General features: G+C 38.3%; 1 protein-coding gene across 1 annotated transcript in view; it reads right to left on the reverse strand.

The window, feature by feature from the left end:
- CD6 (CD6 molecule) overlaps positions 1–10,303 on the reverse strand; it is a 41,631-nt gene extending 31,328 nt beyond the window's left edge. The window contains exon 1 of the mRNA XM_088145142.1: positions 10,101–10,303. Coding sequence (XP_088001268.1) covers positions 10,101–10,218 — 118 coding nt within the window. The 5' untranslated portion in view covers positions 10,219–10,303. The remainder of the gene's footprint in view (positions 1–10,100) is intronic.
- Positions 10,304–26,664: the final 16,361 nt, after the last annotated feature.

The raw sequence follows: 26,664 nt of genomic DNA on the forward strand, positions 1-26,664 counted from the left end.
TGTAAATTGACACAGGACTCAGGAGTGTGCTCAGGGTATGGCAAAAAAGTCAAGATGGCGGCCACAACGGTACAATTGAAGCTTCATCTATTTTTTGTGTGTGTTGCACATGGTGTCTTGACTTTTTTGATTATACCCTGAGGACACCCCTGACAGTCATCATCAGCCTAGGCAGAAAGCAGATTAGCAGAAATCTGCATTATTGACATTAGATCTTTCATCTCAGCACACAAATCTAATTAAGCAATATTTTAATGTCTCTTGAAAGCCATTCTCTTGAAATACTCATGAATAAGAGTATCTGCATATGCTTAGATAGTTTTATTTTCCGTGAACAATTTGTTCAGTTAATAACTGTAAAAAGCTTGTACAGAAGGAAAATATGTTAAATTCCTGAGTTGGAATCACCACTGTAATTCAAATGAATGTTGTCCTGAAGTTTATTTTCTCAGTTACTGTTATATTACACCAAAATTTATTCTACAAAAATGCAATTAATTATTAATTGTATTCCCTAAATTGGTTCCAGAATAGATTGCTGGTGGGGAAAAAAAATATTTGTTTGAGTTTTGGTGTGAAAGAAAGAAAGAAAATGGCACATAATCACATCTTTGAAATTCTAAAGCATAAGACCAGAAAATTATACTGCTTCAAGTCCTCACATGAATGTTGACTAAGAATAAATTAATCTCCATTAAAGGTAAATAAATTCTTTAGGAAACCCTATGGATTGAAATGAAACCAATTTTTTTAAAGCTCTGTAGCCCTTAATGTACAAAAGCAGCATAAGGAGATTTTAATTATTATCAGCATCAAACTTTTTTTTTCTTATTCTCAGGCTCCCCCCCCCCCCAATCTCTAATTCTATTTTATAACAAAAACTCCAAACAAATTAAAAATCCTCCTATTTTTTCCCACCAAGTTGCTTCTTGAAGGAAACCTTATTGGGCAGGCCTGAAACTCAATTAAATCACAATTTTCAAATGAACAGGTTTGTTTTAGGATTTAGAATTACTCCTATTTGATTCTTGTTAATGAAATAACCTCCAAAATGATAATGATGTGTATGCATACAACCCACCTGTTTATTTTATTATTTTTATGATAAATAATGTTAAAATAATCTTTTGAACAGTGTTTTCCATTCCAGCTGAAGGCTTTTAGCATCAGGGCAATTGAAGCAAACAACTTGCCTTTACTTCTTTAGGCACAACGGTGCTGTGATACCAGTCAAAAATTCAGCATGATGCACACTCAAATTATTATTTTTTAAATCAGATAGAAAAAACTGGCTTGCTTGTTTCTGTTTTTGCTTTAATGAATTAAGAATGCAGAAGCCGTTGTGAAGCTAAGATTGAAGAAGGTACAAAGAAGACAAATGTCATTGCCTGCTTGGTTAAAGGGAGCTTCTGTGAGACTGTCAAACCTATAGCTATCTAGCTGTACTATAGCAGTTGAAAACTACATGGGAAATGGAATTTTTACAATTCTGAGAATCATCCCTTATCTTTGTTCCAACTGTACATATGTCAAGGATTTTATGAGCACAGAGGACTGACTTTTGTATTCTTGGAGGCCATTCATTCTTCAAACCGAAACCTAGGAGATGACAATATAATTATCTGCACACAATCACACTCTCACCTACATTAGGTCAAGTTAGTTAAGATAGCAGGAGATACATACACATGCCAGTATTTCGTTGGATTTCATAACAGGCAACTAAGAATTTGCTTTTTCCTGGTGAGACGTGCTTCTTTTCTGCTCTGAAGTAACTAGGTCATCATGCAAGCGCATGAAGACATGCCTTGAAGAAGGCTTTGGTGCAGCTTGCCAAAGCACATTGAATTGTTATTGCCACAATGTATTGGCATATTGACAATATAGCTGAGAGAATTCTTGGGGCAGCACCTAACCTTGGTGAACCACACACAGTTGTTAATTGTGCTTAACCCCTTGATAAAGAGTGGAATTAACTCTAAAGCACTAAAATATCAGCATTCAACTGATTGCATAGTTTCAATATATCGTTAATTGTTTCTATATTAAAGAGGGGCATCATGCAAGGAATGCTAGTTCCAGTGACAAAGTACTCAAGAAACCACATATAAGATCAACATAATGTGCATGGGGCGATATGGGCTCTAACCATCCTTGGGGGTGGTTAGCACCCTGATGACGCTCCCTTGAATTATCCTCCAACTCTCCATCTTTCTTGGAAGCTATTTATTTATTATTAGGACTGTTTTATGTTGTATTTTAATGAATTTTATCTTTGCTGTAAACCACCCAGAGTCGTTTCAATGAAATGGGAGGTGACAAATTTGATAAATAAAATAAAATAAATAAAGTAAGTGATTATTGGACAGACTAGTCTGGTCCAGTAAAAAGAACAAAACAGTTGGATGTGACATCTTCATGAATAACAAAAATATTATGGTACAAGTAATGTTTCAAAGAATAGTTTCCCAGGTCTATAAAATTTTAAGCCTTTAAGGTGATACTACAAAACTCTTTGTCATTCTAAAACTTTCAGATCCTGTAGTTTGCAACTTAATAAATATTTCCTAGGTCACAATAAAGGCCTCTTTCTTCTAGTTTTGATAGCCTATGACAGTTTCGCCCATTTATGTGAACTTCAGCTCTTTAAATCCATAGTGATGCCATACAGTACTGGCTGGGAAATTCTTGGAGTTGAATTCCACATACTTGAAGGGCACGCAGGAAACAATTGGTCCAGAGACATAAGAGAACCAAGCCCCTTCTGCAGAGAAATACAATGTTACGATAGATCAAATGCCAACAGCATAAAACAGGATATTGCAATCTGAATCAGACTCCACAAACAAAAAGTGAATCAGGCTTTCCCTTTTTGTTGCTATGTTTTGTAGAAAGGCCATCTATCCATAATAAATGATTCCAAATTGAAGGTTAGGAATCCAAATACAACAGGAGTGGCAATGATTAGGGTTAGCAGATTAAAATGCAAAGCACCGAAAAATCTAATAATTAAAATAGGCTTATTGCGATTGTGACTGTTTCTGTTTCCCCACCACTGAGCTCTGCCGATAACTGCTGGGGGCAAAAGAAGGAGCTTATTTCAAATACAGGTTGTGGTCTCCAGGCTTGCTATTCTGTGTGAACCACATTGCCAATAGACTGTAGCCTAATGCACCTTATTGTTAACACAGGTTCATTTTACGCTAACCCAAGAATTCTCAAACTATGTGTAAATTCTCAAGGCAATCAAAAATTTTTTTAAAAAAAAAATCCTTTAAAAATATCATGGTAGTCTAGCTCAGAATATGAGTAGCGCTGAGCTTATGAACAAGTTTCACTTGCTTCCTTTTCTTAAGAACTGTGGCCAAATTGCATTCATTAAATTATTTTTCACATCACGGAATGTTATTTCGAAATGAGCATTTTTATACGTGCATCTCTAATTATTTCACAAAATGTTTCGATGTTTCCATCAAAAGCTGTCCGTGTGTCAGATATTTTGAAAGCTTTCATTATCTGCTTTACTGAAAGTATAATTAAATTATTAAATTTATTTTTAAAATTTAAATTCAACATTCAATTTGAGTTAATTTAAATTTAAATTCAAAAAGGGATGGGCATGCCTCAGTGAACTGGCAACCTCTGCTTCATGAGCTGCACCGGTTGCCAGTTCGCTTCTGGGTGTGATTCAAGGTGCTGGTCGCTACCTATAAAGCCCAGATGGCACAGGGCCTGGTTACTTGAGGAACACCTGTCTCCCAGAGTATCTGCCCAGCCAGTTTGATCAGGCAGGGCTGGTGCACTCGGGGTGCCTTCAATTAAGCCATGCCATTTGTCAGGGCCCCCAAAGCGTGCCTTCTCTGTAGCAGCGCCTGCCCTCTGGAATGAGGTCCCCCCCCCCCGAGATTCTAACAGCCCCTACCCTACTGGTGTTTCAAAAGACCCTGAAGGACCCTGGCTCTTTACCCAGGCCCTTGGTGAGGCAATTGATGCCCATTTTCTTCCTTTTCCTTGTTCCCATCTGGGTTTGTTTTCTCTGCCATCTCTGTTCCTTTGTTTTGGGTTGCTTTTGCGTTTTTTGTATAGTTCCTTTTTTTTAAATGTTTTAACAATTTGTAAACTGCAAAGTCATTGGGAGTCAGGCAGCATATACATTTAATTGATGATGATGATGATGATGACGATGACGATGATGATTTTTGTGAATCAGATTTTTTTTAATGCAGTTGAAATGGACAAAACTTCCATTTCTGTAGAGTATGGCAACTGACACTTGATCGCATGACAATTATGGGATTGATGTTATGAAATATAGGTGATCCATTGACAAAAACCCCTAATGAGTTTGTCTTTGCTTGGAAATATTTTTGTATTTGTTAAGAGCTTTGGCTGCTCCACTAGGATGACATTTAGTACTTCATCCACAGCCCTTGAAGTGCCTATAGAAGTGTATGCATTAGTAAAGTTCAGTATTTTCAATCTATTTGATATATAGATTAAAACTTAATTATTAAAAATACATGGATATCTATTTCTTGCCCTACCCTAAAGTCAACAAAATCATTAGTTTGGGGGATTGTCACACAAATGCATATGTCTTTTTAATGGCTCATAGCATTCCAAAGTTTGAATATGCTTTAAATAAATATCTCTGTGTCTTGCTTTTCTGTCTCTGCTACGTTTAGCTTAGTCTTTCATTCACAGCTTGCTGCTATGAATTTTATTTCTCATATAAAAGTAGATTTTTGATCAGTGAGCAGACTCAGCATAATAATGATTCTCCGCAGACTTAAGCACTTCTGTGCTGATGTTTGGACTTGGACCGTAAATAAATTTAATTTAATTTTTAAAAATTCCATGCTGCTGGCAATTGTTATCCTGCATCATTTGGCCTGAATTAATTGCTCCAATTCTCATTTCAAAGGCTTATTCCAATAGATAATGACCTCACGCTTCAGCTTTGACAGATACATAATCACACTTAGATTAAATCATAACATTTACCTGTCTTGCGCTCCAAAAAAGAGTTGCAGCCAACAAGTGAGACTTGACCCAGCACAGCCTTACCCTGACTATAATTGTTTGCAAGCTGTTCCTCTCATGATACATTCCTAGCACTAGACTATTCAGCTGGCCCAAGAATCTCGTTTCACTGGATCACTACAGACCGGCCAGAAGGCACAATTTCTGGGAACATCAATATTTTCTCATGTGCCCTCCTAGCTGGAATTTTCCATTCACAGTTTAGAAGAATGAGATTTTCATGCAACATACAAAAATTGTAAAACCTCAGGTCTAACCTTGAGCTGATAATGAAATGGCAGAGCTTTACCAGTCAAGTGAGTTGTAACTATAGGATAGGAAACTTAGAAGGAATAAATATTAAGGAACTATTTTCGTTTATACCTATAAATAGCCACAAATCCCTACCCATTTTAGTAGAATAATGCAACTCCTTTGTTACAAAGACAGAAAAATGGGGAGGTAGGAATATCTTGGGTCATTTCAGTCTGTAGATAGGATGGATACCATTTTCTAATGCTCCAAGAACCATGTATCAGATAAACAAATTAACAATCAGAATAATATTCAATTCCAGATTTCTTCCCATGTGGCTTATTTTCTGTTTGAAGAGAGATTGGGAGGGACAGGTGTTCTATTTTTAGAGACAGAAGCTTTCAAAAATATGATTTCTTATCTGCAGTCTGAAGCAGCTTACCCAAATTCGCTTCTGAGATCATTAATCCATAACACTTGCAGGTAGGGCAGGTGGTTGCAGTGACATCTTGGACTAGGTGATTAATGCAACCTGTCCTGGGTTCTCTAAGTCAAAAAGTCACCCTAAGACACAGGGGATGACATGGCTATGTTACCAGAGTTGACACCAGGTTCAAGTACCCATTGTACCAGTTTCTGAACATGACAAAGAGTAAAACATGGCAACATAGCAATTTTCCACAAGCAGAGGTATTTAACCAACTGTGAGCATTGCCAGCATATCAGTGGCACATTCTTCCAGGCCTCCAATAACTATTTTTCACTATTATTTTACAATAAGACACAAATGGGCCAGCACATATGGAAAGTGCATTTAAATAGGACCTGTCCCATGTGGGAAGTTTATGTGTGCCTGCTGTGGCCTTCAATTCAATTGTATAAACTGACAAACTGATAAGAAAAAGATTTATTCCCTGCTGGCTAAGAAGAACTGAATTCAGACTTTTGTAACAGTTTGCAAGGTGTACATATTTGGTCATTGGCAAGGCCTGTTTCATATTTGTGGACCATTTCATTGGTGACCAAACTGAACAAAATGTGAATGCATGGATGTATTTTGGAGTTCTGATTTTTTCCAAAGTGTTAAATGGCCAATATGAGGGTGTGGGAGGGAGGGTGGATCAGGATTTGAATCCCATTGCAGGGTGAAGGGAAGGAGTCATCTTTGATGCCAGAAAAACACATCTCCAAGTAAGGAACAGTCTTGGTCCTGATCATCTCTCCCAATGGTCTGTCGGTCGGTCGGTCGGTCGGTCTGTCTGTCTGTCTGTCTGTCTATCTATCTATCTATCTATCTATCTATCTATCTATCTATCTATCTATCTATCTATCTATCTATCTATCGTCATGCAAAAAAGGCTTCAATGGCTTGAGAGAGTGAATGATTTTGACTATAGCTCCAGGAACAAGATTCAAATGCACAAATAATCATTAAAATCCTTCTTGATATCTCTTTAGACTTATCTGAAAGAAGCAGGAGATGATTCAAAGAGAGGATCAGTTTGTTTAGATGCTCAGCAGAGAGGGGCACAAATATGAAGCTCAGCAGGAACTAGTGTCATTAAATCTTGCTTACTATTTCTATTTAACAATAATTGAGGAAGAATAAAATAATATATAAACCAATGCAAAAAGGCTGTATTGCAACCATTTGTATAGTGATTATTTAAATATTTTTTTAAAAAAATAATGATGGAGAAACAACAAAAAAGCATTGATAAAAGGGAATGAATAATAAACTCAAGCAACCATATTTTTTAAGTAACATCAGTTCTATATTGATGGATTAAACTGCAATTATAGTCCTAGAGACTAAAGAAATTCATAATAATTATGTACTCAAAAACGGACTCATTTTCCAACAACTTATTGTTGTTATCCATGTTAGAATTAAAAATTTTATATTTTCTGTCCCATCTTTTCTGTGACTTCAGTCCAGATAAATCTTGCAAAGTTCTTTAGATCCTTTTGCATCTGAAGTTTACAAAATGGATCAAAGCTGAAATGCAGAAGGTTGACTCATCTTCTGTCAATTTTTAACAAGCCATTCAGAATGGACTCTGAGGACTATGGGTAGCATTAATTCTGCTAAAATGGAAGCATATTGATTATACTCTTTTTAAATGCTGTTCGTTGGATTATTGCTATGGAAGCTTAACAAGGATTTGATGGATTACAGAGCAGTTGTGAAGCACACATGGCCGCCGGGCTGAGGTGATCAGCTGTACTGACCTCTAATAACAAATTAACTAAGAAAAAAAATTCTCCTCCTATAAAATAAAGTACAGCAGGACCAAATTATAAATGATGCATGGTTTTGTACTTGCATAGCTAGTTATGAAAATTAAAGCTGACATGGGCAGAGAGGCTGTGCCAGACTGGGACTCTGTGCACACACCACAAGTCTCCGATTGGAATTATTCCCCCTTCACCCGTTATTAGCAATGGCTGGCACCAATGGGCAATTTCCTCCATTTTATAAATGGGAACGGAAAGATGGGCTTGCTTTTGACTGAGAAGCAGGGGGTGGAGGGGAGCAAAATGTCATTTCCTCCCGAAATTCAGCAGTTATCCAGATCCCTCATTTGCTGGTTGGTTCACTTTTAAAAGATGTCAGCTGTACAGTACAAGGACAGAAAAGGTAATAAACTACATCAACCTCTCATTTGGCCATTTACGAAAGATGCAGCCCTTTTAAAAACACCGAAGCCTTGCCCACAGACCTTAGTGAATTAAAAACTGATGGCAGTTCTCCTCACTACAGAATTATATCCAGCAAATACCTTTTCAGGTAATGCGTTCAGAAGAAGGCGAAAGGTACTTGGTTCTTGTGCAAGATGCACAACCTGATTTTTAAAAGAGCAGCTGAAAGGTGCAACACAGTGCTGCCAAGTTCACTCCTTTTGCTCTGGACTGCTTCCTTTGTATTAGGAGCACAACCAACTTCGGTATTCAGACCTTTAAAATCTCTGCTTCCTATCGGCATCTACAAAAGAAGCTGGGAAAGTATGGCCAATTGCTTTGAAAATTTATTTGTCATGTTTCATTAGGCCTCCAAAGGGACTAGCAATAAGCTTTAATAGATCAGCCCAATACAATGGAGTTCAGCCTCCAAAGGAAGCAAACAACACCCAGATCGATGACTAACACTTAGACTGCTGTGAACAAATGGAGTATTTCTCCCCAAATGCTTTTTCCTCACCAGCAAAAAAAAAAAAAAAAATGTGCATGTAGTAACAACTTTCACAATCATGAAAACCAATGGCCGAAGACAACTTCATTCAACACTTTAAGATTCGCCCTGTACCAGTTATCAAATGCTATTCCAGATAATAGCACTAGTCCTAATACAAATTCTTGGAGGACCCCAAAATCTGCTTTGTTTGTGAGAATTCTGTTTATTTTGTGAGAATTTGGTAGAAAATACACTGAAATTTTGAAAATTCTATCAGATGATGGAACCTCTACAAGGTTTTTTCCCCAACTGTGAAAAATAAAATAACCACAGTGAAGTGAAGCAAATTGGGCCAAAAATGAAATTCCTAATTTCATTCCTATCAGATCTCTCTCTCTCTCTCTCTCTCTCTCATCTGAACTATCAGGAAAGAGAAATCTGGGACAGTTCAGTGCAAAACAGCAAAGATGGCCAACAGATCCCATGCTTTTGAGTATTCAGAAAAGGATGAAAATGAAATAATTGAGAAAGAGAACAAGGGATTGAATGCTTAGAGCAGCATTTTTTGACTATACAGTGTTTTTGTCGTTTGGAAAAATGATCACTGTGGGAGTGGAGGAGACACACATGGTGGAATATTATAAAATTAAGTCCATGATTGAATTAAATGTTTGCTTTTTCTGTTATCATTTAAGAATCGCCTATCAAAATTGGCTGGCAACAGATTCAGGACAAAAGAAAATGGTCCCTTAAGGAATTTACTGTCTCCAAAAAATTTAAATAGCTTTTAAAGGGGGATTGAACAAACACATAGTAGAGAATAAAACTATCAGCAGCTAGATAGGAGCAAACTGGGAGTGTGGTGGTGGGTGAGGAGAAGAATCATTGCTGAGATCCTCTGCTTGTGCACTTTCCAGAAATAGTTTGTTGGCCATGGTCCTGGATTAGAAAGATCCTTGCCCCAAACCATTAGAGTTCCTTTTACGTTGTTACGCAGCTCCTTAAGAGGTCCCTGCATCTGCACTGGGATAATGTGATCAGGGGCTCCCTGATACCCCTCTTTACGTATTATCTTTCCTAAGAATGTAGCCTGCTTCTTCTTCCACTTTTCCTAACATGTTTCTTGTCTTCTGGATACAAGATGAACATTTGACATGATGTTTGGATTCTGAGCAGTGAAATAATATTGATGATTAAGGGACTTGTCATCTATCATTTACCTGAATTGCTTTTTCAGTTTCACTTCTGTAGCTATTTGAGGGCCATTTAAGAACTGCAGATGAAATGAGTAAAGAGTCTCTTCCCATCTCTTTTGGCAAGGGGTTAATCAGGAACCCTTCCATGCAATGCGGGGATCACATCAGAGTACTTCTATCTTGAGCAGAACAAAGAAAATGGAGAAGCAGCACCTCTGAGCTTCAGGTTCTACCACAAAGTGTTGCTGATACCAACAAGTCAGTAGAAATTGCAACTTTATCACAAAAGGCAAGACCCCAAAGAAGGAGGAGGTTTGAATATTAAATGAAGAGACACACTGACTTTGAGCAGAGGCCTCATCCAAAGCTCCTTGAGAAAAAGCTAAGAAAGAAACAGAACGCTTGAAAGGAGAGGAATGAAGACACAGAACTAAGCAAGAAGGAAGAGGTACCTTTTCTGACAGCCATTAGGGAAAGGGCCATAACGAACACCACCACCAAATCCATTTCTCTTGAGTGTATATTACAAACAAAGATCTTCAGAGTTGGGCAAAGAAAAATCCCCAGCATGCTGTGTAGTTCATTCTCCTGACGTTGTAACTAATTTCCATATAGCAACATCCCTCACTCACTTGTGGTTTCGCTCGTCAAGAAGCTGTCGATATGGTCCTAGTCTTGGTGGCAGCTCAGAGAAGCTGAAAAATACAGCCGAATGAGATAACAGCATTCAGAGGCTGGAGGAAGAAACAAAAATAAAACCCTTCTGAAATGATACTGGAGATCAAGATGCTACAGAGGACTCCTTCCAGGAGAAGCAGAGTGTAACAAGATACAAAGAACAAGGCCTTGATACTTTTACGTTGTTCTTTTTTTCAGAACTGCATGATTCAGCTGTTGTTTTTCCTCTACAATGAACGTGTTCCCTTTTCTTCTGATGGGGTGAATTTCAGTGAAGATTGTTGAGATTATAAAATTCTATGCATTATTTTTGAACCAGCTGTTTCCACATTTGTGTCATCTGATTCATCGTGTCCTTAGTTTGACTAATTCCCTGTCATAAAACTCAGCAGAAACCATCTGGGCGCTAGCTGAAAAAGATGGGCACTTTTTAAAGCTGGAATATCTTTTGGCAATTTCTGAAGATCCTTCAGCTCTACTGAGTAAAATCAATTCAGCACAATCCTCCCTCCTTAATGATTTCCTTTTTTGTAGTATCATTTCCACTGGACTGCACATGCAGTGACTTTTGATCTGGTGCTTTTAACCAGATAAATCAGAAAACACAGCATGCCCGCAAAAAGTGTCGCAAAAGCCCGCAAAAATATAGTTTTAATTCTAACTTTAGCCTCTAGTCCTCTGCACAAAATCCCAGGAAGTTTTGAAATGCTGCCCTCTAATGGAACTCTATCAGTACTACAGAAATATATGGGGGAGGGCTAAGCTGGAAGGTTGACAGGTTGAACCCTATACATGTTCGATCCACCTGCTCCGGAACACACCTCTATCTATTGTACAATGGCCAGTGCAAAGCAGTGGTAACATATTACAAGCTGTGAGAGGCTCTGTTGTCTCCTCATCATCCCATTTTTCTCTCTTGTGTGCCTCAGTGTCAGATACCGCTCACACTCCAGTATGTGGGAGACTACCTGCTGCATCCCTCCCTCTCAGCTTGTTTTTAGAAGCCCATGGAATACTATTTTCTGCTCAGGATTTGCTGGGTTAACATGTTTACAGGACTTGCCAAAGGTGGTCTCTCTGCAAATCCTCCATGTGTTTGGAATGCAGGGACGACAAGGGCAATGGGGAGAAAACACAGAATGGGTTTGATTGAAAGCGGGGAGGGCTGTAGCAGGGCTCAGTGTGAAAGATGCATCTGCTCAGTTGCAATGAATAGAGCTCAGGAATTTCCAGTTGCACTTAATTTATCATTATTGGATTATAACAGATGGGCTTTAATCTCAGGACAGGTGCTGGTAACTGGGTATACTGTTCTTGCACAGTTCTACCTTTTGGACTCTTATTGTAATCTCCAAAGGGGAACTCATGTGGAAGAGTATGTAAGCCATATGCTGCACACATCCAAAGCCATGGACCTGGCCAATGCCGTTCCCATAGGACGTTCATGCAGAGGGCAAATAAATAAAATAGGAACAGGAGGGACTTTTTAAAAAAGAACTGTATTAAATTTTAAAAAGCAAAAGGATAAAAGCAAACAAGAACTAATAATCAAGAAGAAGAGTAGAAAGCAAGAAAAGCAAGCAAGCAAGCAAGAAAGAAAGAAAGAAAGCAAAAGTGGTAGAAAATAGAAAAAAAGAAGAGGAAAAAAGAAATACAAAAGAATAACTTCTGACCTCTTATACAGCAGATATAAATGAATCATATAATAACCTCTTACTCTAAAACTACATCTTGACATACATATTTTGTTTAATCTATTAATTTAACTAATCATTAAATCCATATATCATAATTTCATTTTTTTCTGTTTCCTGCAAAAACATCCAAAGGGAGCTCCCAACTGGCATTAAAGTTAATCAGTGTTTTTTCTCTAAGCAAAGCTGTCAATTTCGCCATCTCGGTTAACTCCATCAACTTCACCACCCATTCTTCCTTTGTATATAATGTTGAATCTCCTGAAAGATTCGGGACAGGAGGCACTTATGTCAGTGAGTCCTTTCAAACTTTAACAAAATGACTTCAGGATCTGGTTCTGGGCCTGGGCCTGGGGCTCCAAGTGTGTGCAGGGACCCACTTCTTGGTTGTGTTAGTGATTTCTTGGCTGCCTGTATTTTAATTTTTATAATGTTTTTATTGTTTTTATTTTATTTTAATTCTGTTCACTGCCCAGACTCACTCGATGAGATGGGGGGCTATATAAATTGGATAAAGAAATAAATAGAAATAATCTGTGCCAATTTCATATATAACAAATTCCCACAGCTATTATTTAAAGAACAAGAAGAATCACTTCAGTCAGATATGTCTAAGAGGTTTTCCTCAGAAGAGATTTACAGCTTCACCAGAATTGCCTGAAAATCCCAGTGTTACCTTTTTGGTCTCTTGACACCAATCTTCTCTCATCCTTTTTTTTTTTTAATCTGCGCTCAGTCGTTACCGACTCTGCAGTGACTGCTTGGACGAGTCCTTGCAGTTTTCAAGGCAAGGTGTTTTGGAAGTGGTTTGCCAGAGCCTCCTTCCTAGAGCAGAGCCCAGCTGGCGAGCGCAGGAGGCGGGGTTTCCATTGCTTTGCGCCCTTTTTGGGCGTGCACGGTTTTTTGCGCTTACCGGCAACTGCTCCCGACTCCTTCTGCAAGGCGCCACCAGCTTTTTTCCTCCCACCGGAGTGAGAGTCCCCGTTTACTGTATCTACTCACGTGAGTTTTCGAACTGTTGGGTTGACAGGAACTGGGGAGGAAACAGGAGCTCACCCTGTTAATGCGAAGGCTGGACTCGAACCGCTGAAGCGTCGACCGTTTCTGGCCGGCAACTTTCAGCGTTATTAAGCCTCTGTGCCACTGCATCCCCCTCTCATCCTTAGGCCATGGTTTAAATAATGCAATCCCACTGGTTTAACTATTACAAATTAACCAATTTTTTTTCCTATTCAACATAGAACCATGATGGGAAAAAACATGGTAACTTTGCCTCTTTGCAATCTGACTTTTGAGAGAGTTAGATTCATGTGCCAGATCAACTTTGATTTTAATTGGTAGATTCTCATGCCCAGATGACACTGACACAAAGAGCATATCTTACAAAAAAGAAATGTGGGAAGTATGTGCCCCTGGTTGTTCTTCAGCCAATCCCCACCTTCAATATATACCACCTCCCCCATGTGTTGCCCAGAACCTGCCTCAGTGAAGAATTTTGACTTGCTCACCAATCAACCACACAGTGTGATAAAGTCCTCTGGAGGAGTGGTGATCAGCCTTGAGAAAGTTCGAGGCAGAGCAGAGGCAGTCGGTTTTGATGAGTGGCTTGTTTCAATATCAGGAGCTTCTGTTTTCTGTGCATGTGCTAAACATGTGCTCTGTGGGTATTCAGCAAAGCAATCCACCCACTCCCTTTTGCAGTTTAGAAGTGGGACTCCACTTTGCTTTTTAGTTTTGCTTCAAAAGGGGCACTTTGCTCAACTTACAAAAAGCAAAGCATATTCTTCAAAGATCTGCACTGCCTTAGCAGACAACACACATTTGATTTAGCCAGTCCCCGGTGCTATAAAGTAGGAACAAGACTACAGATAACTAGACCAGCAGTGACTGGGTTTTGTTAAGTTTGGCTGGTGAGGAAGGGCTCCAAAAACCAAGAAGGTTCACCTTCTCCTGAATCTTCAAAGCAGTGTTTTTTCACCTTGGCAACTTTAAGATGTGTGGACCTCAACTCCTGGAATTCCCCAGCACACTGGCTAAAGAATTCTGGGAGTTGAAGTCCCCACATCTTAAGGTTGCCAAGGTTGAAAAACACTGCTATAAAGCTCCTGATTATGATCTATTAGCTCAGTCAGGGAAATTGCCTACTGGGCATTCACACAACTGATTTAATATTTTGCCTGTTTATCTGCATTCCTTCCTGCCTGGGTGCTTGCCTGCTTCTTAACTCAAAGATCTATTGCCTCAACTATCAAGTCTTGACACTGTGAGTGAAGAAAATCTCATTTGGAGAGAGGAAAAATGCCTTTTTGAAGCACTTAATAGAAAAATGTGGAACGCAAAAGAAATGGAAACATTGTGAGATATGGAAAGTAGAACATATAACATCAACATTTTCTTCCACCTGTCCCAATTTTTCCCATTTTGTTGTCCTCTAGATACTTTGAATTACTACTCAGAATTGTCCACCCAGTGTGACCAATCATTCTGCTGACTGGAAATTTTGGGAGTTATAGTCCAAGATATCTGAGGAGTACCAGACTGGGGAAAGCTATAAGTTCCAGACTATAAATTGGACTGATGGACTATAAGTCCAGATTAATCCAGTACATCTTGAATCATACTGCAGCAAGTAACTGATATTGTCCAGTCCATAGTTTTGTAAACTTGCTTGACTTCTGCCTTCATGAAACAGATGTGGGTATAATATTGGCACAGTAGTTCATGATTGACTCTAAATTAGCATGAGACGGTTCCTTGCCAAATTATCTAAAGATCAGTTATTAGTGCAGCTATCATTAATTTGGTCCTAGGCTATGCAGGATTATAGATTTTGTACCAATAGGGACACCTCCCCAGTAACATACAATCTGTTTTGACAGCATCAAGCTGTTTGGATGTAACTCAGCCAGAATGAAGAGCAGCCTTTGCCAAGTGGTGGTTTGGGATGCTACTTCCATGTCAGATGTTTTCCCCCTCCCACTTCATCTTCCTTATTTAAATTAGTTCAGAACATGACTGCCAAGATTAAGGTCTGACAACATGTGAACAGCAAACGTCTCCTGAGCTTTGCTCAAGCTTTAGTTTAGGCCTCCCTTCCTCCTCTTGTTTTAAAGAATTCAATTTGTAGGTCACAGATAGGGGGGATGGGGGGGGGTTGAAATGTGGTGACAACCCATCTCAAAAGCTCAGAAATTACATCAGAAGGAAACAGCACCATAAAGGAGGATCAATAATACCGTCTGGGGATCAATTTGATTATTTCAAAAGATGGACTTATCACTGGTCAGTGATAAAGGAGATCTAGAAGTCAACTTTGTCAAACATTCAGCAGCAAAAGAGATTATTTCCAACTTCAGAACTTGTGAAGCAGCTTAGTCTGTCACAAAGATCAGCAGGTATGATCAGTTCTAATAAATATCTGAATCTGATATATTTTCCTCACTTTGGCATAAGAAATACAGTGATTGATTCCCATGTAAGCAGAACATTCCAAAATTGGACTGTTGATTCTCTACAGGGAGATTCAGGGAGAAAGGGTCAGTCTGCTATCAAGCATCATGCTTGATTTTCCAATCTGTTTGACTCGGAAAGGCCTGACAGAAATAGCAGAGAGAAGCAGAGAGAGAAAGCAGCCTGCTTAGACATCTATGTATCTGCAAGGTGGCTAAGTTGGCCTTACTGATTATAGCAGAAGTTTGCTAGGGTTTTAACTTTATAATTATGTTTACTGGCTCCCGCTGCGTGCCGCACCACAAAACGGAACATTTCTGTCGCCTGCATCCACAGCCTAGCCTCTCCCATATGTCCATCCTTGCTGTAACCTCACAGCTGTCTTACATTGCCCCTCCAGGGCTTCATTCCCATCCCCCAAATGTCACTCTTGATTATGTATTAATTACTCATCACCCAGAGCTGAGGTTGTGGAGGCACTATAGTTAATACCCAGCTTGAATTATACATCTTCCAGTCTGTCATTTAACAGCCTCTAGCAATGGCTGCCTTTATAGATGCCTCGTTAAGTTTAATTTAGTCAAATGCCTTTGCCTTGTTAAAAAGTGGGAGGGAGGTTAATAAAAAGAAGAGAACAAGTAATTCAACTGGCCAATGCCTATTTTTAATTATATCTACAAGTTGGAAGGGCATATTGAATTTATACTTTATATTGTATGTCGTCTACCAAATATGGCTGAGGTGGCAGTGCATTGCATGAAATGTAGGACAGTATTTTTGGAATAAGACATACTTAATGACTACAAAATAGGACACTACAAACTCAGAGAATACATTCAACCATAGAAATATGTGCTTGAGAGTTCATGTTTATTTCAAAATGCCCATTTATGTTAGAAAAACTGATTTTTCTCATGTTGCTGTGCTCTGCTTTATTGGAGTAGTAGTGATTTTAACAAATTTAAAAGTAGTGATTTTGTCTTTATTCTCTTGAGTATAATGAGAGGGAGGGGGAAGAAGAAAGAGGACGAGTTAAGGCAATAGAGGAAGCAATTGAATATAAATAAATTGTGTTTGAGGGTTCCTAAATGAGGATTACAATTTTCATTTTCATCTTTTTTTTTCAGCTGGGAGCCACAAAAAAGAATCAAGAGCTAAGGCAGCAGCAGAAGTATTTTTTAATATAAATTAATCCCTCTTATGTTTCTGGGAGGGGGAGGATGGGATTTTTGTCTATTTATTTTGTTTTCTGGTAGGTGGGGGAAGGCAAAAGAAGGTGGATACAAGACATTATAGAAGGCACTTTAATCTTAGAAGTTAATGTTCTTTAGCTTGGGGGCAAAGAAATGATTGGATTTTAATTTAATTCTGATTTTTGATGGAGAAGAAGAACCATCCAGCAGAGGGACTTCCTCTGGTACAGTTCCACTTGTTAATGTTTTGTTGTTGTTTGCTGTGTGCGTCACTTAATCCATTCTCTGTGAAATTTTAACACACACTCCTGACCAGCATAAAAAATTACAAAATCTAAGGGCACAACATCACTTGACTAAATCTCTTTTTAAAGATAGGCCACCATAGATACAAGTTTCAAATGAGACTACCAATGATCAAGAAACAGAAGAAAGCAAAGGGGATGTCAGATCAAATGGTAGAGCTAAACAAAGAGAAGAGAAGTCAAAGCCGAGAAAGACAACCATCTCAGGAAGGATTTTAACAAAGAATGTAAGCTGTTAGAAGAGACAAGAACCAGTATTAAATGACATCTGTAAAGACATCAAAGATGAAAACGGACACAAAGAAGCAAGGAAAGTCTTCCAAAAGATCTCCAAACACAGAAAGTTCAAACCTTGAACTGGTACACAAAGGACACCAAAGAACAAATACTGTTTCAAGAAAGATCAAATAAAGATGGAAGGGATATATTGAAATTCTGTACAGCAGAGATCTCAATATACATGATACTTTAGAAAATATTTTTTACTTATAAGAAGCTCTAGAATTAGAAGGTGAAGCTAGATCAGCACTTGGGTCATTACCAAGTCAAAAGACTACAGGAATTAATGGAATATCTACAGAAATATGGCAAGCAACAGAAGAAGAATCAGTAAAGGTGCTAATCAAGCTATGCCAGCAAATCTGGAGAACAACACAGTGGACAATAGATTGGAAGAGGTCAATCTACATATCAGTACCAGAAAGGAGACTTAACAGAGTGCACAAACTATTGTATTATATCCTTAATTTCACATGCTAGCAGAATAATGCTTAGATTCATCCAACACATTTTAGGAAAATTTGAGGAGCAAGAGACATTATTGCTAATGCACGCTGGATAATTGAGGAAGCCAAAGAATATCAGAAAGAAGTCAATATGTACTTCATTGATTACAGAAAGGCCATTGATTGCATAGGCCATATCAAGGTGTGAAAAGATGGATATCCCAGAACACTTCTTAGTCCTCATGAGAAACCTATACATGGGACAGGAAACCATACTCCAGCATAGCAAAACAGGTAAAGGAGTGAGACAAGGCTGTATACTTTTTCCTTATTCATTCAAACAATATGCTGAATAGATACTGAGGGAAGCTGGACTGAAGGAAGGTGAGCATGATTTAAAATTGGAGGAAGAAATGTCATTAACCTACTGTTGACACTACTCTGATAGCTGAAAATGCAAATAACGTGCCAGCTGTAGTAAAGAAAATCAGGGAACAAGTGAAAAAATGGGCCTAAAATTAAATGTAAAGAAAATCAAATTAATGACAGCAGGGACAACAGCTAGCTTTAGAATTGACAATGAAGATTCTGAAGTGGTGGATGGTTTCTGCCTTTTAGGATCAACTGTCAACATTAAAGAATCAGCAGTCAAGAAATATACCATAGATTAGCAGTTAGTAGGAAAGCAATGAAAGCATTGGAAAAGATATTCAAATGTTGTGATATGTCTATATTTACAATGATCAGAATCACTAGGCATTGGCTTTCCCTGTGACATTCTATGGATACAAAAGTTGGAGTCTGAAGAAACAGAATGGAAAGAATATTGGCACTTTTGAACTTTGGTGTTGGAGAAGACTCCTGACTATAGATAATAGCTAAGAAAATAAACAAATGGATCATACAACAATTCAATTCAGAATTCTCACTCAAGACACAAATGGCCAGGCTCAAATTATTATATTTTGGACACATTATGTGAAGACACAGCTTTCTTGAGAAGTTTATATAATGCTGGGAAAGATGGAAGGATATAGAAAAGGATGACCAGCAGCAAGGTGGATGGACTTGATTATAGTGGTGATGGGTGCACTGGTGGAAGACAAAGGGCCAGGGACTGAAGAGCTGGAGAAGTTCTATCTATATGGCTGCTAAGAGTCAAAAGTGACTTTACAGCACATAATCAATCAATCAATAAGCCTTCAACTCTGGTGACTCTTAAAAGGTATTTTATTTCAAGAGGCATAGTTTCTTGAAAAAAATTGATGAGCCACAATATTATCTCTCAGTTAACTATAGAACCAACAAATCATTATGCAAACTGAATATTAGGGTTATGTATTGATTCTGTGTTTGGTATCTTTTTTCTTTTTTATTAATTGATTCAAGATAATTCAATGCAACTGCGATTCGCAAGGAGAATAAATTAATTACAGCTGCAAAAATACAGTTTTAATCAAAGTTTACAACATTGACTTAAAACTTGTCTGCAGACTAGTTAATGCAGAGAGCAGTGCCCCCCAATTCTTTGGCTGCTATTCCTCCCATAGCTCATAGCTATACTTTTAGGCTAGCTATGGGCCTTACAGTTTTTATAAATCTTACAATTTCTCCATCTTTCTATATTTAAACATTTTGTCAAGGTACACAGATTCCACTACTTGATCTAATTTCCCAACAATTATATATACTTTGCAGTTGGTCCTTGTATTTTCTTGACAAACATAATTCCGTTGGTCTTTGATATATTAATTTTCAGATCCATACTTCTCACTGTGTCGTACATCTATCTAAAATTCACTGCAAGCCATTTAGGTTTTCAGTCAGCAACACAAAATTATCTGCATACAAGGTATCTGTATATTCACATTGCTGACACACATACTTTCACAGTCACCACAGACGTTCCTTATATATTTGTCCATCAATACATTAAACATCCTTGCCTCACTCTCTGCTCAATGGTGAGCCATTTGCTAGACATTCCATTTATTCCCCACATACTTTATTTCCATCATCTCTTATCACTTTCAGCAATCAATCTTCAACTGCACATTTCATAGAAATGTGAAATGAGGAGTGGGAATATCCAGTTTTGGAAAATCAGGGGATCTAAGTTTTAAGAAATGTAAAAAAAATGTAAATGTAAAAAAATGGGATAGTCCTGGGAAAACTATAATAGTTAAAAGTGTAAATGTGATGTGGAATTATGCTCCTAAAAACTGGAATTTGACGTTTATGATGAGCTTCAGTTTATCAAGTCTGGGGCTTGGCAAAAAGAATAATTCTATGTAAATGGAAGGAAATTTATTCTCCTGATGTTAATGAATGGATTCAAAATGCATATTCTTTATCAGTGTTTGAAATATCTTTATATTCTAACATAAGATGAAGCAATATGTTTCTACATTTAATGATACATTTAAGGATTGAATTAATTTTTCACTGAAAGGAGCTTTTTTCCCCCCTCCTAGTTTCTTTTACTTCTTCATTTGTACTCAGTTTACTTTAATCACTGGAACATGTGTCGTTTTTTTTTTTTTACTGTACAGTGACTGACCCATTCTTTTTTGTTTTTGTTTTGTTTATCTTAGTTATTCTTCACTTATTTAAAAAATCAACCCCATAGTTTCCAGAATGTTTCATAATTTCAATCCTATTCCCTTTCTCTAAATCAGTGTTGTCCAAACTTGGCCACTTTAAGATGAGTGGCTGGCTGGGGAATTCTGGGAGTTGAAGTCCACTCATCTTAAAGTGGCCAAGTTTGGACAACACTGCTCTAAATCCATAAACAGGCAATGCATTTCTCTCTCGTACTCATACAATTTTCAGTGACCTGCTGAACAGAAAATTTCCGAGCCACATATCCCCTGCTCAGCATTCAGATTCGCCTTCCCAGGTGTTGTTTGTTGTCGCCTCTGAGGCCTTTTCAGTTCGAATTCTGTCAAATGCCTTCCCAGGTACCTTCTTTTGACCTTTCTCATTGTACAAAGGCATGGATACAATCTTCACGCATATGTTAAAAAGTCACATAAGCAAAACATTTATCAACGTTCTTCAGTTATGCCATGCACCATTTTTCAACATTGTCACAGGATGTATGACTTCGTTTTCATCCATTTTTTATTGATTGGATATTTACATATATAGCATTTGTTTCATTTTTCCTTCTTTGACATACCATTTTCATTCCCCTAGGGATCTCTAACATTCTTTTGCTTCAGTTTTATCCCAAATCATTTAATCTTTAATTCCATTCACTCTGCTGGAGGGTCCTTTTTAATTGTTTTCACCAGTTTCCAAAACAATTTTTTCCAATCAAAATCATTTTGCATTTTGTCAGCTTCTTTTATTCTGAACTATTCTGTATTCTCTTTTGACTGTATGCTTTGCAGTTATTTTTTCTATGTACATTATAGAGTAGCTTTCTCTCATCCTCATTTTTGTAACTGTCTCACACGCATGTCTTCTTATCCACTCTTTCTTTCACTTCATCATTCCACAAAGCATTCTTTATATTTCCCATTAGCGTTAACTTCACATCCTTCTGTTGCATTTTGCAACATAATTATTTTCACTCTGTTCTAAGCAGCTTACTCATATTTTTCTCTTATATCCACTTCCATTCATTCAGCTGGGAGATTACTGTATTGTCAAATACATTTACAGGACTCATACTGTTTCTTCCTAAAACTTTCTCTTTTTTCTCTTCTTTTCTTTTTTTCTTTTCTCTTCTGTGCCCATTTTTTCCAAGATCTGCTGTTAAAACTACTCTTGAAAATGGTCTGCTCAGAATTACTTGTGTTCTTAAATTTCTATTCATATCTCTGCCATATGTAGCTTAAATTGCATATTTGAAACAAACAGAAATTTTCTAGGCAGATACTCACTAGTCACTATTCTCATATATTCTCAGGTCTCTGAATGGTTGAATCACTTTCTCTATACTCTCTCGTCTTATTCCCACCCATCCATGTCACCGAACAGAATAGCTTTTCTCCCCGATCATATTCATTGAGAATGGCAATTTTTCCAAAAATTCACTGGAGTGTAACCTATAACTAACACCAACCTCTGAATTTCTATTTTTCATATACATCCATCCACAGCAATCTAGATGATACCAGTTTATACTTTCTGACATACATTTTAGTCCTTTCATTTATAATTAAACCTTCACTTTCACTTCCCTGCACGCATTCATCAACTCCATTCCGCATGATACGACCACCTTTATTCAGACCTATCATATATTTCCCCTTTCTTTCAGCTTTACAGACATATGATGAATCTGTTTTTCTTTCTTCTGTTTCATTGGTTAATTGATGCTGTTTGCCATTTATTTTTCTTTCATTCCAAGTTCTACCACAGGCTCAGAGTTGCTGATCTCTACCCCCATCATGCCTTTGAGTCCTTCACATAATGCTTTTTAGTAAAATAGAAAAGATGTAGACTACCTTATTAGCCTCAGTCATAGCTATGCTGCACGCAGCATTCCTTGAAGAGTGCCGTGTCAGTTCTGGCAATTGTTTGCTAATATAGCACAAGTGCAACCAAAGACCAGTTTTACCCCATGTTTGTTCATGCTATTTCGTGCCATATGACTAGCATCTAATGCCAGTCTAATCTAGTGACTGCCATAAAAGACTGTATGCATATTACACTAACTAGAAGTTGCAGGAAGTATACAGTATTGACACATTCAGGATACAGGTAAAGTCCTGAATATATTCCTCTTTTTTCTATGATATGTTGAACAGTGTAGATCCTGTGAATAGAGGGAGGCAGGCCTTTACTTCTGTGCCTTGAACAGCTGCATGATCAGCAGAAATGCAGCTGGTTTTATACACATACATACATATATACATACATATATTCCATTCCTGCAAATTCAACCTGGGAAAAGCTGTTCCTGATTATTTCTTTTTCCAGTCATCCTAGTGCTACAACTACACTCCCAAATTCTATTGGTGGTCTGAGTCCTACCATATTCATTCAATTATGACATTCCCAACTGAGTTTTCATCGATGGAAATAGCTTCAGTGCAAATAATCAATTTTAAAAATAGAATAAGCAGAGCCTTTAGAAAGGAGGAGAATAGGATCATCCATCACTGGCAAGGCTCCTGTATAGCAGAAGTATAAAAGGGAGAATTTGACAGGTGCAACTTCTCCTGAAATACTAATTAAATTCTCTTAAATCATGCTCCACTCCTGAATGACTCTGGCAACTACAGTACATGAAAGTGGTTTGCCATTTGCCTTCTTCTGGGATTTTTTTAACTTTCCAGGCTCCCATCCAAGTATGAATCTAGTCCGACTCAGCTTTGTTTTCAAGGTCAGCTCAAATTGCTACCTGCTGCAGATTAGACATCCACAAAACTGTAGAAACATTTATTAAAGGTTCAAGAGCTCTACAGTATTTAGTCTTTACTTTAATCTTGCTTGTATAAAAATGGCATATGAGAATTGCCTGGTGTGCAGTCATCCTCCTTTCACCTCCGTCACCAATGGATTCTTTGGTACCCTGAAGGCAAGACAAGCAGGAGTAAACTACATCTAGCATTATGAGCAGTTGGATATTCTTCGTGCAAGCATCTGACCCAGAACCTTTCCTCCTGGGCTGCTATCCACATAATCCCCAGTCAGCATGGGTATCTTAGCTAGAAATGGTGGAATTTCTAGTCTAACATATGGGGCCAAAGGACAGTAATCTATCAGGATGAAGAACGAGATGACCATTCTGGTGTGTAGTAAGCTATGTCTGAGTGAATAACATGACCAGACAATTGAAACAGCACACAGAAGGGTCTTAATTGACACAGGGGGAATTGCCAGTTGCAAGCTCTGTTTTGTGCATTTCCAATTGTCTGACCACATTATCCACTTTACCTTTTAAAAATGTCCCCTTACTTTCTGGGTCTTTCTTCCATTTGCAAAAGGAAATTACAGATGCAGAGGTACATCGCCTTTAGCATTTAATCCATATCCCTTTCTCAGCTACTTAAATTGGATGGGTGTTTTGTCTGTGAATCATTTTACAGAGCTGGTATTCAAAACATGCATTTCACAGCAGATTTGCCACTACAGCTTCCCACAGGGACTGTATCAATCTACTATTTACTTCTGAGAAGTATGATATATTCCTGGGTTACCTTATGAAAGTTTCCAGAGCTGCCTTTCCTAATGCTGTATCTATTCATAACAAGATTTCTGTCCTACTATACTATGAACAACTCAAGTTGGTTTACATAGAAAAAAATAAAACCACCCAAATCTAGAAACATAATACAGTAACAGCTGAGTGTGGAATTTCAGTTGGTTTTGAATGGAGATACATCCTACATTCTACAGGGGAACAACAAACCCAAATAAAGCAAAAATAACCACCACAACAGCAAAATGAGGGCATTTTCAAGCAGGAAGCTGGAATTGGAACAATAGTTAGCTAAAACAGACTTGTGGGGTTTATCAATCCTATTGAAAATTATAACTAAGAACATGTTTTCAGACACACAAAAAAGGAACAGAGAGGGAATGGCAGCAGCATTCAGCAAAGAGAGGGAAGCTGATCTACGTGACGAGGGTGCCTCACCACAACCTTGGGCCACTAACATTTCTTGAAGACACTACAGCATGGAAAGCAACCTTCCCTTGTCTTTTCTTGCAATGTACAAAATGTAGTGTTTTCTGACCAGTGCTGGCACATGTGATGGCGTCTAGTCCACCTGCTGCTTTTCGTTTCATTCTCAGCACAAATCTCCACTCCAGTTGGCTACTGTGTGCTGAATCAGGAATCTCCCCTCCTCTCTATTCATTGGTTATGAACTTCAACGTGGATTCCTGATCCCCAAACCTCCGCCTTCCAAACCCAACTGTTGCTAGCAGCCCCACTGTATTTTGCCTGCATCTCATCTTCCCTCTCAAAGAAGAAATGCAGGATTATCACAAGCTGAGAGACATCAACCTTCCTGTGGAATTGTTAACAGGATCCATGGCAAGATTTGAAAAATGCCAGCCCCCACCCCCTGTTGATAATGACCCATTTGTCTCTTCTTTAAGTCAAATATGGGATTCCTTCCAACCCCCAGGTGAGTGCATGACAAGTTCTACACTGGAGCTCTTTGTGTGTAAGACGTGCCAGATAGTGGTGGTTTTCCAAATCAAGTTGCTGTTTACTAGGCATGCAGTTAATCTGCTGTGTTTAGAAAGGAGTACAAGGTAATGCCCCTGATAGCTGCAGAAAAAGCAGGAGGTGCTAAAAAGATCATGTATTCTAGACATCAATAGCACTGCAGTTGTGTGTGTTCATTATAGATTCATAGAATTAGAGCTGTAATTTTCTCTCTCGTAATTTTGAAACTGTTAATGCAATCTAAAATGGAAATTGCAGCTGTGCTTTTTTTTATTTAGTTGATTATCTGATCAAATCATTCCTTAATTCCTGCAAATCAGATATCATTGTTATAAATAGTAAGAAGAAATCCATTTTTTCTTGCCCACTAATCCTTTGGGAGAAGCAGAGATCAGGTTGTTCATTTTGCCTTTTTAACACACATACGCACACATTTTGCTGTTTCCACAATTTCCTAAGCCACTCTTAATAGAGAATCTAATCTTCCATTTCACAATCTGGTAGAAAACTCCCTGGTTTGCTTTTCCACACACCATTATATAAGTAGCATACATCTTCCCTTTTTAGCATCCCAGGACTAAAGAAACAGTATAACCACTTTCTAGCACATTGTACTGTATTCAGCAGGACATACAAGTTATGACTGCCCAAAAGATCCATCTTAAAAGCAATTGGGGTCAGGAATTGATATTTGTGGGAAAAGAATCTTCAGCAGAAGAGCTGAGTGTGCATCAAGAGTTCTGAGTGAGACAATCATCACTTGCATGTGATACTATGCTCCAAATATCAATTAAATCAAGCCCGATCGATTATGTGCCATCAAGTCGTTTTTGACTCCTAGTGACCACATAGACAGATTTTCTCCAAAATAATCTATCCCTAACCTGTTTTTTCATGTGAACAGGAAAGTGTCCGATCCCAGTTCATCTCAATTGGCCAATGCCTAGGATGTCCTTTTGTAGTCATTTCATTCCATCTTTCATTGTGCTGAACTTCTTGTGTTCGTGCTTCTTATGTTCCATGTTCCTACTGTAATTCTATCTTTGCAGTTTCAGATTTTCTTTTCCTGTATAATAACATCACCAACTAGACATCCCAAAGGCTTTAATCTAGCCACGTCATAAACACCATTAGTGCTCTGAAAAATCCTCAGCTCTTCCTCAGTAGCATGTTAAGTGCCACCCAACCTGAGGGGCCCATCATCCGGCACTATATTGTCAATCATTTTATATTTTCTATCCATGTGGTTTTCTTGGTAAAAAATATAGGAGTGGTTTATCATTGGCTTCTCCCGCGCAGTATGAATTGATGCCTTTGCCATTGTCACTAAAGTGATCATCTGCCTCCAGCCTCTTCCTATATTGCTGCTGCCCAGTATAGGTGCCTGCTTGCTTTAGCTGGACAGCTGGGATGGCCTTCATGCCTTGGGTGACCCTGCTGGGAATATATACTCTTGGTGTACACTCCCAATGTTCTTCACTCATCCCTCCCAGGAACCCCACCACCACCACCACCACCACCACCACAATGAGGCAGCACAGCAGGACCTGCAGGGTGTGTGTGTGTGTAAATCAAAGTATGCCTTCAAAAATAATTCTCAAAAACAGTGTGAACCTATTGAAAGCTCTTAATCTTCAAAATCCAGTAGTAATGTATGGCTGTGAGAGCTGGACCATAAAGAAGGCTGAGCACCAAAGAATTGATGCCTTTGAACTGTGGTGCTGGAGAAGACTCTTAAGAGTCCCCTGGACTGCTAGGAGGTCAAACCAGTCAATCTTAAAGGAAATCAACACGACTTAACGACTGAACAACAAAAATCTTCAAAAGTGAGATAAA

The sequence above is a fragment of the Python bivittatus genome, unplaced genomic scaffold (genome assembly GCF_059951505.1).
Source record: "Python bivittatus isolate LINGU-HERP-01145 unplaced genomic scaffold, Pbiv_v1 ctg000480_np1212, whole genome shotgun sequence".
NCBI lineage: Eukaryota > Metazoa > Chordata > Lepidosauria > Squamata > Pythonidae > Python > Python bivittatus.